This window comes from Phascolarctos cinereus, unplaced genomic scaffold (genome assembly GCF_003287225.1).
Source record: "Phascolarctos cinereus isolate Bilbo 61053 unplaced genomic scaffold, phaCin_HiC Scaffold_2;HRSCAF=192, whole genome shotgun sequence".
Lineage (NCBI taxonomy): Eukaryota > Metazoa > Chordata > Mammalia > Diprotodontia > Phascolarctidae > Phascolarctos > Phascolarctos cinereus.
Window position 1 is genome coordinate 297,319,441 of NW_027555625.1, and position 18,153 is coordinate 297,337,593.

The 18,153-nt window shown below is 39.8% G+C and overlaps 1 protein-coding gene across 9 annotated transcripts in view; it reads right to left on the minus strand.

Moving 5' to 3' along the window:
• MVB12B (multivesicular body subunit 12B) overlaps positions 1-18,153 on the minus strand; it is a 290,946-nt gene that overhangs the window by 200,197 nt on the left and 72,596 nt on the right. For all 9 annotated transcript variants that reach the window (XM_020967630.2, XM_078150121.1, XM_078150118.1 and 6 more), the window contains exons 3-4: positions 16,814-16,921; positions 4,507-4,603 (exon numbers count right to left, since the gene is read on the minus strand). In XM_020967630.2, the coding sequence (XP_020823289.1) occupies positions 4,507-4,603; positions 16,814-16,921 (205 nt within the window). The remainder of the gene's footprint in view (positions 1-4,506; positions 4,604-16,813; positions 16,922-18,153) is intronic.

Below are 18,153 nucleotides of genomic sequence, written 5' to 3' on the forward strand. Positions count from 1 at the left end.
CCAAACTTCAAACAAGAGCTCTTTGCCTTCTAAATACATTAAATATTGAAAATGTACTGATGAGATCAAGACTTAAATGAAATATCAAAATCTTCTCCTTTTAAAGGGCTATCTCAAACTCTTCCATGAAGCCTGCATAGGTCCCTCCAATTCAACAAGAATTTATTTATTTTTAAAGATTTTTAGCACGTTTTATTTTTTTTAATTTTTTAATTTATTTTTAGTTTTCAACTTTTTTTTAAGGCAATTGGGGTTAAGTGACTTGCCCAGGGTCACACACCTAGTAGGTGTCAAGTGTTTGGTCTGAGGCCGGATTTGAACTCAGGCACTCCTGACTTCAGGGCTGGTGCTCTATCCACTGCACCACCTAGCTGCCCCTTCAACATTCACTTTCATAAGATTTGGAGTTCTAAATTTTTCCCTCTACCTCCTTTTTCCCCCTCCCCAAGATGGCATGCAATCTGGTAAAGGCTACACATGTACAATCACATTAAACATATTTCCCCCATTAGTCATTCAACATGAATTTATTAAGAATTTACTATGTGTAAGGCATTGTTTTAGGTGCTAGAGATACAAAAACAAAATAACAAAAACTCCCTGACCTCAAAAGAGCTTATATTCCACAAAAGGAGACTCTACAAGTACATAGACAAGGAAAAATAAGGTAATTTAAGAAAGGGAAGAATATTAACAACCAGGACATTCAATTAAGGTCATAGTTAGTAGATGAGCTGAGCTTTGAAGGAATGAAAAGATTCAAAGAGGCAAAGGGTAAGAAGTACATTTTATCAGGAGTGGGAGAAGGGGTAAGCAGCTTGTACAAATGTACAAAGATAGGGGATAGAATGTCAACAAAAGGTAATAGCTAGTCATCCCATTTGGCCAGTACTTAGTATGTAAGAAGGAGTGCAACAAGAAATAATGAAAAGATAGGCTGGGAAGACAGTTTGGAGTCAGATTATGGAGGCCCTTAAATGCTAAGCTAAGGAATTTGTATTCTATCTAAAGGTAACAGTAAGCTGGGGAATGGCACAGGGAGATGATTCTGGCTGCTACCAGAGAGTAAGTTGGAGAGGTAAGAGAGTGGAAGCAGAAAGACCAATTAATAGGAGAGTTGGAAGTCATCTGCATAGAGACAAAAATCAAATCCATGAGAGCTAATGAGATCACCAAGACTGAGGGTACAGAGAGTAAAGAGGACCCAACCCTGAGACACTCATAGTTGGGGTGCAGGAGATGGATGATGATCCAGCATAGGAGACTGAGGAATGGTCAGACAGTAGGAGGGCAGTGGATCAACAACATTCAGAAGCCACAAAGAAGTGGAAGGAGTAAGGAAAGATCACTGGATTTAGGAGCTGAAATGTCATTAATATTCTTGGAGGGAGCAGTTTCAGTCAACAGGTGGAACAGCTGGAAGTCATATCGTAAGGGACTAAGAAGTGAGCAAGAAGAGTTTTTCCTAGGAATTTGGCTGTGAAAAGGAAGAAAGACAGGGAAATCAGGGTAAGGGGATGACAAAGGCAACTGAAGGTTTTTTCAGCGTAATGGAGAGTAAACAACAAGCCTCTGGTCTGTGTTGTGTAAAGCCTACCTCGTGGAGTACTGAGCCTCATTCCTGCCTCTGTACATTGGAACAAGTGAACTGTCCTGCCTCCTTGGATTAAGCTTACCTGAAGCACCTCGATTTTTACCTATACTCTCTATATATTATACTTAACTATATATATATATACATATACACACACACATATATATATATATATATATATGTATTATACTTTACTATACATCTGTGTATAGACAGAGACATATATTGACATATCCCTGCAAGCTCCTTATAAGAAGGAACGTTGCCATGTTTTGTTCTGTATCTCTAATGCCAAGCATAGTGCCTTGCCCATTATGTGTGCTAATAAATGTGTCTTAAATCAAACTGAGTCTAAGGGAACTATCCAAACCTTGGCTGATAGATAGGAATGGCAGAGAAGAGATTTTGGGTCTTGAAAGTCATGAAAATGAAGCACAAGCTGTGGCAGGTGGAACCAATCTGGGAAGTCTTTGAGGATGGGCCCAAGAATAGATCGTGTCTGTCATCAGAGGATTAGAACAGCTACATGCAGAGAGGCTCATCTTCAGAAGGTTTACCTCCAGTTTGACTTTTTTTTTTTTAACAACAAATTAAAGTACAGATCAGGTTAGAGTCTATGTCTGGGGAGACACGACCCACACCAAGGAAATCAGATATCTTGAAACAAGCAGATTCAAAACAAATCACAATAAATTTATGTCTAGTGCAAATCAAATTTAGAGACATGGGTAAGGAGACAGAATTGAGCAACCTACGATGTGCCAAAAGCCATGATAAGCAATTTATTAATATTCTGTTATTTAATCCTCACAACAACCCTAGGAGAGGTGGGTGCTATTATTATCCCCATTTTACAGATGAGGAAACTGAGGCAAACAAAGACTAAATGACTTGCCCAAGGTCATACAGCTAGTTAAGTGTTTCACACTACATTCAAACACAGGTCTTCCTGACTCCAGGCCCAATGCTCTCCCTACTGTGCCACCTAGTTGGCTGGTGGCAACTAGCAGGATGAAACAGAAAGGACACTGGGACTGGATTAAGGAGATGTAAGTTCTAGCTAGTCTCAGTTCTACCATTAACTAGGTTATCTTGGGCAAGTTATTTCCCTTCTCCAGGCCTCAGTTTTCTTACTTTCAAAATAAGAGGGGTTTGCCTACATCAGGGATTTTTAACCTTTTTTTGGTGTCATGGACCCCTTCTCAGAATAATATTTTCAAATGCGCAATATTACAAAAGAGACCAATTATACTGAAACAAAGATTCATCATAGATTCCCTGAATCTATCCATGTCAAGAGAAGACAGAGGTGAACCCCAGATTAAGAACCTCTGGACTAAATGATGGCACCTAGGATCTTTGACGTTTTATGATACCAAAATTTACTGTGGCACCATACGATAATTAGTGTTTATAACACTGTTCCTAAAGGTCCCTTTTACATAATCAAAGATTAAATATGACTAGCACAGTTTTTATGTTCAGTTCATTTTACTGGATCCTAATTCTATGTATTCTTAAACTCTATGTCCTTTGGATTCTGACAAAGGCCCCATTTTGATGAAGCCTAATGGCCAACCCCCGTACCGGAGACCACGGGTCAATTCTCACTCAAGATACTGAGTCCCTACTTTTCTTCTAGCTAGCGTTGCCCAAACTGCTAAGGCAGCTTATTCCCATCTAACTGACAACTGTTCTGTGTGACTATCCCAAGTCTTCCTAGACTGCTATAGAAATTCTGTTCTCGTTTTTTCTATGTCACTGCTGGGGTGGCGATTCCCCTATTGTTTTCAGAAGGAAAAGGGTTCTGAGCTCATCTCTCCCCAAGTTGCTCGGGAGCTAGCAACACTGCTTTTCTCATGATATAGTCTGAGGCAGCCCTGGTTAGGTAAACTAGAAGCCCAGAGGAAGTGGGGATTTAATAAAAGACACCATTCTTGCTTTGGAAGTCAAGAAGCAAGGAGCTCTTTCTGTTTCCAAGATTTTGGTTTTTTTTTTCCTTTCGCATCTGGATCCTGTGCCAAATTTTGGCATAAGGATAACTTGATCAGGAACACACTTCCTAAAGATAAAACTTTTTAAACCACTTCTTCCGTGCACAAACTCACCCAATGGTCATGTCTCGGGATCACCCTTCTGAGATGAAAGAACACTTTTCTGATTTACATGGTATCAGACAGAATACCCTACACACTTCTTAGAGGCAAGAATGGAAAAAGTATGGCATAAAAGAGAATTGTTATTGTTTGGTCGTGTCTGACTCTTCATGATCCCATGGGTCATAGCACGCCAATACTATCCATGGGGTTTTCTTAGCAAAGTGGTTTGCCATTTCCTTCTCCAGTGGACTAAAGCAAAGTGACTGGCCCAGGATCACAATGCTAGTAAGTGTGTAAGGCTGGATTTGAACTCAGGTCTTCCTGATCCCAGAGCTTCAGCCATCTAGCTGCCTCCTTATCTTCTGCAAGAATGGAAAAAAAGTATGGTATAAAGAGGATGCTGACCTTTAATTTAGAAGACTCAATGGCTTGAATTGTAGCTCAGTCACCGGCTAAATTTCTGACCCAGGGCAAGACCCTTCACCCTATGGGCCTAAGTCTCCTCATTTATAAAATGAATAAACTGGATTAGATTTCTAAGTTTTGTCCAGCTCTATCATTCTACATTCTAACGTTCCATGTTCTAAGATTCCTTCTAGTACCCATATTCTATCCTTCTAGCTCTAACATTCTACATTCTAAGGCCCCTTTCAACCCTAAAATTCTATGATTCTCTATGCCACATTGCATTCCTACACACACAATAAAACTCTTAAAATATTTTCAAAAGAAAGCACAAATAGAAAACAGTTAAAATCATTCCTAGAGGAAGAAAACTTTAATTGTGACAAGTGGTACTAAAGGATGACTTACGTGTGTCCACAGTCTCCTGGATTGGGATGAAGCCTACAGGTAGCGTGTCTTTTATGTCGATGAGCTTCATATCCACCAGTACATTCCCTAAATGGCTCTTCAGAAAGGAGAGAGGGGGGGAAAAGCAGACTATTAGCCTGAGTGCCTAAGACCATTCTCTTTCAAATTTTAGCTTCATGATGCATGCTTTACACAATGAGGCCTGGAGGACTAAAGTATTGGATTAGTAGTCTAACAAACTAGGCTTGAGCACTGGATATAACGGCAATCATAATAACAGTTCAAATTTCTTTAGTGCTTTGCCCTTTATAAAAACAATTTATACTTTCCTTTACAGTATCCCATGGGGTAGGGAAGGGAAGTCTTATTATCCCTATTTTACAGATGAAGAACCTGACACACAAAGTAAAGTGATTTGCCTATAGTCACTGAGCTAGGAAGCAACTGAGTCATCATTCAAAAAGCTAAGTATGCTAACTCAAAGTTCTTTCTACCACATAACATTGCCACTGGCAAGTTTCCTTGACTATAAAACAAAGGAAGGGGATAAGGGGAATCTCTAAGGTCCCTTTGAACTATGGCATTCTATGTTCTAACATTCTGGGTTCTCAGGTTCCTTCCAGCTTGAATATTTTATATTTGCATGACTAATGCCAGCTTCGTGACAGAAAGTTAATTACAGCAGGTGGCCATTTTAACAGTCTGAAACAGCTAGACACAGGCTGTGCATGGCTCTCTGGCAAGAGTTTCAGCTATAGCATCTTTTAAGACACCCAGACCTATTCCTGGTCACCCACAGAGTCCGTTTGGTGAAGGAGGAAGCCAAGCTTTCCGACAATCCGATGTTCCACCCAGCAGAGGGCAGCTGTGCACACATAGCCCCAGAGTTCTGCCAGCTTGGCTACGTGCTCCTGACGGTCTGCATTAGGCACATGTATATTTTAGAAAGGGCAAATTCCTGTGGCAGTCACTGTTTGAGCACACGCACGTTTGAACATAATGCAGAACCAATTACCAGGCTAAAATGTCACTGCTCCAAAATCAATCTAAAAGACAACATAAGCGCAAGGCACATTTGCACAATTTTTTTAAATTATGGTATAATTTTTGCAAAATCCCATGTATCATATACAGAGTGAAGCTGTCTTTGTTTGGCTATTTCATGTCCTCCAAATTATACACTCAAAAATAGTCTTTTCTACATTTATATTTGAGTTCAGAGTCTATTAAAAAGGCAGTGTTAGAAAGCGGAAGGAGTGTTAGATTTGGAGTCAAAGTCGGTCAACATGCATTTATTATAGTTGGGGCTTAATAAATGCTTGTTGACTTACTATTAGCTAGGAATCGTACTAAGCACTGGTGATAGAAAGAAAGGCAAAAACACAGTTCCCACCTTTCAGGAATTCACATTCTAATGTGGAAGAAAATATGAAAACAACTATGTACATACAAGATATAAAAGCATACAAGTTTGAAGCCTGGCTCTTGAATTCCTACTTGTCTCTAAGACCCCTCTGAACTATGAAATCCTATGTTTTAACATGCTGTGTTCCCAGGTTCCTTCCAGTTTCCATGATAATATATACTTCATATACCTGAACTATATAAACCTGGGCCTCAGGTTCTCTTTCTGTAAAATAAGTTGAACTATTACTGAATCACAGACTTAAGAGCCAGGAAAGATACCAATGGCCATGCAGTCCAACCATCCCCAAACAAAAGCTCCAAGGCAATTAGCTTGTGCAGTGGATAGAGCACCAGCCCTAGAGTCAGGAGGACCTGAGTTCAAATTCGGCCTCAGATACATAACACTTACTAGCTATGTGACTCTGGGCAAGTCACTTAACCCCAATTGCCTCACAAACAAAACAAAACAAAACAAGAACACCCTCAGCAAGACACACGGAAATGGTCATCCAGACTCTGCTTGAAGTTTTCCAGTGAGGAAGAATCCCGCACCTATCATGGCAGTCCATTCCACCTTTGCAAAGCTCTCATCATTACAAAGGTTTTACTTACATCAAGCCCAATTTACCTAGGCAAATGATGTAATAATATAATGAGAACACTACCTTAGTAGGTATGGGGTTCTCCGACTCCCAGTTTTGTCCTCTTCAGCCAAACAGAAAAAGTGTAATCCTCCTTGCACATGACAGCCCTGCAAATACTTGAAGACATCAATCAGGTCTTCTCTAAAGGCTAACTACTCCCAATCCCTTCAACTGATCCTCACATGGAACGAGCTTGAGGCCCTTCATTACTTAACCTGCTTGCCCTCCATCTTATCAATATCCTTCCTAAAATGTGGTGAATTCAATGCAGTATTCAAAGCATAAATCTGATCAGAAAAAATATTCCCTAAGGTCTCTTCCAGCTTATAAATCTTATAATGCTATGTTTCCTCCACTGTAAAATGAGGCAGTTAGAGTGGATATCTTGTAAAGTCCCTTCCACTTCAATTTTCCTATGAATACCATACGTTTGTGACCAGGAATGGATTGTTCTCCAAGAACCATGATTTCTTAAGCCGTATGAAAAGCTTCATCACTAAAAGGCTGGTTACCAGGTAAGGTTATTTTTGGCCACAGTAACTTATGAAACTATCTAATAAGAGCTAGAAAAGGCTGAAATCTTCATTTATGGAGGGAGTACCATTGTTGTTCAGTTGTATCCAACTCTTTATGACCCTATTTAGAGTTTTCTTAGCAAAGATACTGTAGTAGTTTGCCATTTCCTTTTCCAGCTCATTTTACAGATGAGGAAACTGGGCCAAACAGGATTAAGTGACTCACCCAGGGTCACCCAGATAGTAAATGTCTGAGGCTGGATTTTAACTCAAGAAGATGAGTCTGCCTGACTCCAGATCCAGTACGCTATCCACCGCACCACCTAGCTGCCCCACCTATACCATTAGAACCTCATATACTCAATGTATAAATAAATTTGATAAGTAATAAGATCAGCACACGGGGTGTGTGCGTGTGTGTGTGTGTGTGTGTGTGTGTGTGTGTGTGTGTGTGTTTAGCACTTTACATATCACCATAGTGTTTTCATCAAAACAAAACAGTCTTCTTATATGGGTAGTGCTTCTTAAAGCATCCTTGGTTTCATCAATGTACCTCACAACCCCTCTATGCCTTAGAGTGTCTTACTCTTTGTGAATTGTTATGACCAGAAGAGAAAAAAAATTAATCACCTTCGGGCCAAACTTGAGGTGATGAGGAGGGAGGGAGTATAAGGATTATTATAATCATTTTACAGATGAGGAAACTGGGGTTGAAAAGAAGAAAGCATAGAAGACAACACAGTATAGTAAAAAGAATACTGAGATAGTAGTCAGGAAACCTGGGTTTTATTCGTGGTTCTGTGGCTTCTCTCTGAATCTCACTTTCCATCTCTGAAATGCCACTGCTATTGCTACTACAAAAGTCTACAAATCACTTTCCTTAAAAACATTCTGTGATGTAGGTAGTGCAAGTACCATCATGACCATTTTACAGATGACGCTTGAACAGGTAATGGCTTCCTCAAGGTCACATAGTAAGGCAGCGTGAACCAGGAGTAGAATCTAGATTTTCTGACTCCATGTCTGGTAGTGTTTTCATTTTGCCAAGGTGAGTGCTGGACAAAATGATCTGTAAGGTCAACTATACTGTATATCTATTAGCCTGTAAGTGGCTTTAGAGTAGGCACTATGTGCATTCTGTCTCAGTATCCCCAGCACAAAGTACTCATAGAGCCCAGGCTCTTTCAATCAGTAAGTGTCGGAGACAGGATTTGACTCTAGGCCTTCTGACTCCCAATTCAAAGGCTGTTCTATGGATTCTACGATGCCAAGTTTCCCTAAAAAAGGTACAAATTATTTTTCAAAGGCACATTATTCTGCAGAGAAGCATGAGAAGACTAACATGAAGTGAAGTAAGCAGAACTAGGAAACTACACACATATACATATACACACACACATATATATACACACACACACATATACACATACACACAATGTTTACAATGATGTAAAAGTAAAGGAAAAAAATCTGAAACTAAATCTTGCACAAATACTAGGCTTGAAGAAAAATGAGAAAATGCCACCCTTCCTTCTTGACCAAGGTAGAGGAACATAGACACAGAATACTGTATATACTATCAGACTTCAATGAAGTAAAGATTAGTTTTGCTGAACTGCTTTTCCCCCCTTTCTCTTAATTAATTTCCTTTCTCTTAATTAATTTCTCTTAATCTTAATTCTCTTAATTGTCTTTGTTATTAAGGGACAATTATGTCTTAAACAAGTTAGCACTCACCGGCAATCTTTGAAGTCTGGGACTGAGTGTTAAGCACAGTCACACCTCAAAATACTTAGCCACTTTGGATCTTTCATGAAATTGTCACAGTGTAATTTCCAATTTGTTTTTTTTTCTTTCTCCTATTACATAACCAGTTAAAGCAAGTTTCACATTGTATAATATTATCCTATCTACATCATACCATAAAAGCCCTTCAATTCAGGGATGGGAAATCCCCATCTTCACTGAGTAAATACATGATTATTCAGCTAATCACTGTGTCATCAACACCAAGCAACGGCCAGTATATTTCTTTACTAGTTAAAAGGAGAAATAAATATTTCTCTCTACACATTGGTATGATTGAGGATACTCAGCATACCTTTGCATCTATAAAACGAGAGAAAAATTCAGGCCTACTGAGAATGCAACTTAACAGTTGATCCTGCCAAGATTTTGTCTTTGAAATACAAGCAGGGAGTCCTGACTATACTTGGTACACTCTCTGGCTGGGACAGCCACTCAAAGTCAGGAGTTTAAATTGGATTGCTCTGACAAGTAAACCAAAGTATATTCACTCAAAATGTTAGGAGCCTGGATTATAGGAACATAAGATTCACAACTAGAATGAACATAAGAAACTATCCAGTCTAACTATATCACTTAAGAAAAGAGGAAACTGAGGCCCAGGGAAGTAACATGATTTGTCTCAGGTAACATAAAAAATAAAAAGCCAAGCTAGAATCTCAGATCTTCAAATCTTCTGACTCCACTCTGCCTTCCTTACTATCACTTCTACTATGACTCTTCACGATTCCCTTTTCTACAGCTTTACAAAAAGAGCTTTCCCCACTCCAACCCTCTGAAAGGATAATGTAAGTTTCATTATCTCCCTTCGACAGATCAGGAAACTGAAATTCTCACTATGTGCTAGGGAGACAAAGACAAAAATGAAAATCATCCCTATACTCAAGGAATTTATGTTCCAGTGGGAAGGGGGGTGGGGGTAGGGGGTGGTACAGCACGGACTCTTCCCTGTATCATGGACTACAAAAGCCATGGGGCTCTAAGGCCCAATTTCTGGCAGGTCCTACAAAGCTGGACAAGTGGACTTTATGTGAATCATTCAAGGACCAGCCTAACTAAGGGTAGAAAGGCTAATAACCAGAGGGCTGGACACCAAGGAACAGATTGTCTGGGTCACAGAAATCAAGGAGACTACCTGCTCAGCAAGAAGAGGTTGTCACCTGCATTGGTGGAAGGGGCTGCCTGTGCATCCTTGAACCATTCAAGAACATTCACAACTACATGAGAGGATTATCCACGATGGTGACCATTCAAAGAAACACCTAAAAACCCTCCCCATGAGGCAAAATGCAGATCTGTATTGTCTGGGCTTCATACAGTTAAAAGTGTGGTCCCTTCTTACACCAAGCAACCACTGTAATGGGCTTCATACATTAGGTCTGCGACACCATTAATTTTGCTTGTTCCTCTCCCCTCCCCCATCTCGTGCTCTCTTTCATTTCCTCCTCATAAATATGAGAAACATATTCCCAATCCTTGTTGAGCAAATGATTCATGCCAAAAGCCCAATATGTACTGACTCAGGGTATTTATATTGTCTCTGGTAGCCGGTATTTGCTAGTATACTGTAATTATTTTTGACAACCTTGCATTTAAGGTGGCCACAGATAACCAACTTAATATTCAAATGTTCATAAATCCTTCTGTTTAATATCCTCCCTACCTAATCTATGTACATTATTATTACAGGTAATGCAGAAAGTACAGTGCATGAAAAGTACAATTAATCTCGATCTTTCCACAGCAAGCAGTGTCGCTCCAGCCCCAGGATTCTGTATTAATAAAAATGATAGGGGGCAGGGGGTGGGGTAGGGGGGACTGCGGCTGGCTTGGATTCCAGACAGGCTTTTCCAAACTCCTGAGATGGGCTTGCTAGCCACTTACCTAATTAAGATCCAAGCTAATCTCATGCCTAGAATATATTCTAGAAATATCTGTTGTCATGAACATAACGATAAATGGAAAGTTGGTATTTTTTCAGAGAAGAGAAGACCCCCTTTTACCTAACACTAAGATCATAATCCTTCCTGTTCTTACCCCTTAGATCACAATGCACTTTGTATTTCTCAGGTAAACTTATGTATTACTGTGTATTGTCACTGTCTTTGTATCTTATCCTTCTCTTCCTAGCCAACAAGGAGTTCTGATGGGCATGAGCACTGAGTTATTAGAACTAAACTCTGTTCCCCACTCTAGGGCCTAAGGGCACAGTGAGCACCCTGCATAAAGCTAGTGCTTTGAACATGTTTGCTGAATGACTCATAGCATGGTACAATCATTGAATACAGAGTCAAAAGATCTGGATTTGAATCCAGCTTGACTACTTGATCACCTGCATAACCCCAATAAATTGTTTTTTTCTCTCTGGATCTGTTTCCTCACCTATAAAATGAGAAGGTTGAACTAATGAGTCATAAGGTCCCTTCCAGCTCCAAAATCCTATGATCACATGAATATTGTTAAATAAATGAAAGACTCAGGAAAGGACTTCAGTCTCATCTAGTTCAACCCATCTAATGATGGGTTTAAAAGGTAATGAATCCCTTTTAAACAGGCTTTACTCAAATACCTCCAGGATAGGGAAATCACTGTTTTCCCTGTTGGCAGGTCCCAAGTGTGGATGGCTCTTGTCATGAGGAAGGTCTTCGTTATTCTGAGCTGAAATCTGTCTCTTTTCAATTTCTACCCATTGATCCCAGTCCTCTTCTTGGAGGCCAAGTAGGACAATTCTTGTCCACAGTGGTCCGGTGAGTATATTTTGACATCACAACTAGTTCTCCTCAGGGTCTTCTCTACGCCTATACATTTCTTTCAACTGACTTCCACGTGATAAAGTTCTAAGTTCCCTCAACAGCCCCAGGCATCCCTCTCTGGACATGATCCAACACACGAGTGCCCTTTCTGAAATGTGCCATAGCAACCTGCAATCTTGGAATCACGGGAATCTTAGGACTAGAAGGTACCTCAGAGATCATCTATTCCAACATCCTCTTCTTACAGATGAGGAACCTGAGGTTTGGAAAGGGTTATGAGATTTGGTCCTGGAACAGACCTTCAAGATTATTTTATTTGACAAAGGAGATAATAAAGGTACAAAAGATTAAGTAATTTGTCCGTGCCCATACAGGATGTAAGTAACAAGCTCGGCATTTAAGCTTTGACATTCTGACTTCAAATCCAATGTTCTTTCTGCTTACACAAGGCCACATGGTTAATAAGGAGGAGAGCTGCTCTTGAATTCAGGTCTTTTCTGACTCTGAATCTGGTGCCTTCTCTAGGCAGTGTTATTACTAAACATTATCTCATTTTATAGGAGCTAAGAAGGGATACACTGAAATCAATAAAAACATAAAGTAAATAAACAGCTGACTAATAAAGCAGTCTGGTACACTAGAGTCCAAGGTCTCATCTCCCTTGACCACCATGTTGCTTATGGCATTCCAACCCCTCAATAAAGAAGCAGCAGACTACAGATGGGGGCTGCTGTATAGGCTGTCAATGGCAGTGTCTGTTTGCTCAGCTCTGCCTTTATTATAAGAAAGGGTTCTATGGGACAAAGTACCTTATTCATTAGTGCTTATTTCTGAAAATCAATAAAATGTAAAAAGAGAACTGGAGTCAAATATGTAGGTGACTTTTACATTTTATCCATATAACAACAATAATCTATATAATTATCTATTTAGAATAATAACTAGCATTTACATAGCACATCACAATTTGCAAAGAGCTTTATATTACCTCATTTGATCCTCACAACAACCCTGAAAGTAAGTGCTATTATTATCTCCACTTCATAGATGAGGAAATCGAGGCAGTCAGAAGGTAAATGACTTACCCAGGGTTACAGAGTTGGTAAATGTCTGAGGCTGGATCTGGACTCAGATCTTTCTGACTCCAGGCCCAGACCTCTTATTCACGGTACCCTCTAGCTAGCTGTCTGTAATGTCAGGATGGTGTCCTTGTCATTTCTCACTGCATTATCTGTCAAGACAACAACCATCTGCAACCTATTTATTCACTTTAAAACTCCAAGGATGTATGACTTCATTTATTCAGGGCTTCCCTCCACCAATGCAGATGCAGGTCACAACTGCACACGCCCATCTGGCCTTGGCTTAGGTTTCACCGATTGCTGTGACCAAAAAATTATTCCAAAGGGGTGAGGAATATCTATGGAAGAGCTTATTTGCTGTTATTTAGTGAAGCTGGTACTCAGGTGAAGATTGAAAAACTTCTCCCAGCTCATTTGAATGTTTTATCAGCTAGATAAAACACTTTTTATGTAGCCAGAAAAAATAAAATAAAAAACCATTCACTGCTAGCAAACCTTCTAGTGATAAGCCTCTCCAAGCATGATCCTTAGAAGACATCAACATAGAATTAGGCCACTTCTCAAAGCTTTTCTCTGGCTTGGACGGATGTACCAGAACTAGCTTTCTGCTTGGCATAATCCTCAATCAAAAGCTTCCATACCACAGTGAGGCATCAAAGAAGGACTGTGGCTCTCCATATAACAACACAAATATTTTTACTCAAAAGAGAGATCTGCCATATTGTTCTAACATAGACTGTGCTATTTTCCCCAAATATAGCCTTTATAAAACTCGAAAGCTGCCTGATTGCACTCTAAATATACATCGTGGGAAGAATGAGAAGAGAACAACACAATCAAAGTGCCAAATATAAAGACAGCAGTGATGATTAGAATGAATAAAATATTTTTACTGGAATTAAAGACAATGTTTGAAAAAACAAAAAAGTACTGTAATAAATAGAGGCAATATGGCATAATGGAGAGAGCCGGCCTCAAAGCCCAGAAGACCTGGGTTCAAGTCTTAACTCTGATAGATACTAGCTGTGACTGCTAGGCAAGTACTCAGTATTCCAAAGCACCTAAGACTACCTGCTAAAGAGAAGATGCTAAATGCATTAGGAGGGTGAGTATCCTCACCTACAAGCTCCTTATACCAAGGAAATTACATGTTCAATCCCTATCCCTCTCTTTACAGTAAATATGCACACATTTATTTGGAAATTTATGTAATTTTAAGGGTATATGTGTGTATGTGTAATTTTTTTTCCTTTTAAAAACCCCATTTTATGGCAGTAGCTTTGTATTTTAAGAAAACCTATATTCAAAATAAATGTGATAATATTAAACTAATGCAACCAATTATTCTTCAACTAAAAATAAAATAATCCCCCCCCCAAAAAAAAAAGTTCAGTGGAAAGGCCACTGAATTTGGACAAAAGACTTGGCAATGAATTTAGAGTCAGAAAATCTGGGTTTGTTCCTTAATATCTGTATCACATCATGTAAGACATTTCAGCTCTCAGTGTTCCCTCAGTCCTGTCATTTGTAATGAAAGGGCTAGGGCAGATGATCTTTAAGCTCCATTCCTATTTCTAGTGACTAAGCTGGGCTAGAACCCAGGTCTCTTAAATCCAGTCCTGTGCTCTTTCTACCACATGGTACACAGTGTTGCACTGAAAGTGGATGTGGGTGATGCAGCATTACTATAAACTTGTTTTGAAAAACAAATTATATTTTAAAATACTCTTAGTCTCATAGACAATCCTTGAAAGACCTGAGTTAAAACTCTAGTTCTTCTTTATACCTATATGACTTTGAATGAGAAATAATCTCTCTCTGGAGCTCTGTTGCCTCCTCTGTAAAGTAAAAGGGTTTAGCTAAGTGATCCTTAAGGTCATTTCCACCTACGAATCCTTTGAAAACCTCTTTATATAAACACGGCTACTGCATTTTAAACAAATAAATAGACACAGTTTGCATGTTGTCACCCACTTCAGAATATGAGCTCCCTGAAGGCAGGGACTGCCTAGTTCTTCTCTTCACATCCCAAGGTAATGAATCCCTTTTAAACAGGCTCTTATATCTAAGTGCCTGGCATAGAATAAGTGCTTAATTTGTGCTTGTCGCCTGATTTAAATTTAAAAAAAAAAACTAGATGAATAGCAGCCATTAGATTAATTCCAGCCCCGCCATTACTCTCCATATGGATAACTCCCCATAGCTGAAGAGGAATCTTAATGGCAAAAATGTGGACAGAGAAACCTCATTAGACTTTTATCTGCAACTGCTGAAAGCTTCCAGGCTAATCAAAGTGTATCATGAATGGAAAGACTGTTGGGTTAGAATCGGAGGACTTCTGAATTTAAATCTTTGCTCTGCTGCTTATTATCTGTGTGATCCTTGACAGATTATTTAACCTCTGTAGGTCTCAGTTTCCTCCTCTATGAGACATGGCCCTTCCAGTTTCAAATCCATGTGATCCAATGATAGCCGTATTTTACCATCTACTTAGAAGGGGGTAATAGAACTTCCCTCTTCCTCCCACCCCTCCAAAGGCACAGGGCTACTTCTAGTTCTTAACAAGTAGGGGAAAAAATGTCCTATCATGAAACTCCTATAGAAAGAATATGCAACCCAATCTCTTGGAAGCACTGTGAAACAAGTCAAAAATTTAAGCCATCTTTTCTATTTATGCTTTCACTCAGGGATTAGCTGTAAGTCATAATACATCAGAAAATTTCTACATGTGTACTATTTTGTGATTTGCTAAACTGTTGTTGTAAGAGAAGATTATTGGTTTCCTACAGAGAAAGAATCTTCATAAAATTTACTCTATGTAGGAAAATAGTATGGCTATTAAGAGATCACAGGCCTCACAGGGTTGGTTTGGATTCAGGAGGCCCCTTGGAGCCCTGCTGTTCCCAGCCCCCTCATTTTACAGTTGAGGATGCTGAGATACAGAAAGGGGACATGAACTGAACTGCCCAGCGTCACCCAACTAGTACTTGACAAGAACCATGATTTGAAACAGGTCCTCTGACTTCACAACCAATTTTTCTTAGTAAATTTTCTTTTTTATTTTAAACTTAACCATCTTCCATCAATCACATATATTCCAATATACAAAGAACAAAAAGAAAGCATTATCTATGATACTGAGAACCTCTTTACAAAGAGTTTGTTTTTCAAAACAAGCATGAAATAACACTTCGCCACCCTCGAACACCATGGTGACAACACCACGGTAGAAGGAGCACAGGACTGGATTGAAGAGACCTGGGTTTGAGCAGGCCTTCACCTCTAGAAAGGAAAAGGGAGCTTGAAGATCATCTACTCTAATGCTCTTCTTTTGCAGTAGAGAGTACTGAATCCCTGAGAGGCAAAATCTCTTACCCAAGATTACTCAGGTATTAAGGAATGGAGTGGGGATTCAAAGCCCTGTTTTCTGCCTCCAAACGCAATGCTTTTTTCTTAGGGAAGCCACCTCACTTATCTGGGGAGCAGTTTCCTTCTCTAGAAAATGAAAAGGTTGGATGAGATGATCTCTCGTGTCCCTCTCATTAACAGACTAATACTACTACTACTAATAGTAATGATGATAACAGTAACAACAACAGCTACTAATTACTCTAGGGTATTAAGATTTAAAAGTGCTTTTCTCACAATTCACCAACATGCAGGTAATACAACATATAGGTAATAAACAGGTAACATAAAGTGTATAAATGCGATATAAATATTATAATTCTCATTTCACAGAATGCAAAGCTGAGTGTTACCTGCACAAGGCTCCAAAGCTAAATTAGTATTGAAGCCAGGTTTCAAACATTCAAATCCACTATATCATCCCGTCTCCACTAGACTATGGACTCCTCGAGGGCAGGGACCATGTTTTATGTGAACTTTTTGCCTATTCCAACAACTGTGCTGTGTACACGGTAGGTACACAGTATTATGTGCTATGACTCTGTATCAGGCCACCCAGCTCCACTCAGTTTATTAAAAACGTGGTTATCTTTAGAGGATTAAAATCAGTCACATAAGGGATAAAGAAACATCCAACATGACTGTAAATATCTGGTATTTAGCTCATCGATGAAAAGCACTATTGAACTTACATTTTCTTTCGAAAATGATCTTGTGAAACACAGGTATCTGGTAACCTTGGATTTAAATAAGCCGTCTTTCCAGAGGTCAGCGTCCACACCATCTGCCGTCTGTGCAACCTGTGCCAAGGAGACAGAGAGAAGGAACTCAGGGAAGCCAAGGTAAAAGCAAGTACATGTGCACAGCGGCTCTCGTATGCCGATTCCAATTAACACTGGCCCGAACTCTCATGGCATCTCATTAGTTCATTTCATTCGGCACAGGGAAAAGAATCTCCAAAAGGAGAAGGCGAGCGAGAGTGTGAAAAATACAACTTCTAAAAATACTGTCCCTGGGGAAGCAATTGATTAAAGACACCCGAACAAAGAGGGTTCTAATGAGAAAGGAGCAACTTTTGTTCTAATGTACCAAGGAAGGATCTGACGAATCAGCACATTAAGGTGCTCATTACTGCTCACTCAGGGGAACAGGCCAGCAGCAGGAAATGTCCAAAGGGGTCAGAGAATTTAGGGTTGGAAGGAGCCTTAAAGATCATCTAGTTCAACCCCCTCATTTTATAGAAGAGTAACCAGAGGTACAGAAAGAAGTGACCTGCACAAGGTCATGCAAATGGCAAGTGGCAGCACAGGGATTTGAACCCATGTCCTTCATTTACCTCCAGGATCCAGGGCTCCTTCCACTACACACTCTGAAATGTTACCAGAGAGATACACAGAGTGACGTGATACATCCCTTCAGCTCTTAGAACCTGCGTGGTTAAATCAACAGGAATTCTAGACTGGAGTGTCTAGGGAGATCTAGAAATAGAACCAGCAGGGGTTATGCAGACAGATCAAAGACACAGGCTTCCTTGCCTGAAGAACCTCAGAATCAAGTTAACAGTCTTAATGTCAGGCATCTCTTCTTCCCTCTGGCTGCTTTAGCTACAATCCACAGGGTGCCTTCCACCCAAGACAAAGTGGAAAAGGGAATGGTCAATAACACTCATCTTTAAACCCCCTCACCCATACAGAAGAGGTGAGAAGGGAACATGGGTGCCCTGCCTCAAAACTAAGCAGGCTCCACATCAGGATTCAACCCCATCTAGGATGCCAACCTAACCAGGACTTTCTTTACCATCATTTCAAGGTGGATGAAAGGCTTGGACAGGGCACAGGCTGGGATAGGAGTACCTGAGAAGTCTGAAAGGGCATGGCTGGACAAGGAAGGATATTGAAAGCACAAGCTCTTAACCTGGGGTCTGGGAACTTTTTCTTTAAAAAAATTTTTTTGATAACTATTTCAATATAATTCAAATACTATATGTTTTATTTTACGCATTTAAAAACACTACTCCACAGCCTTTATCAGA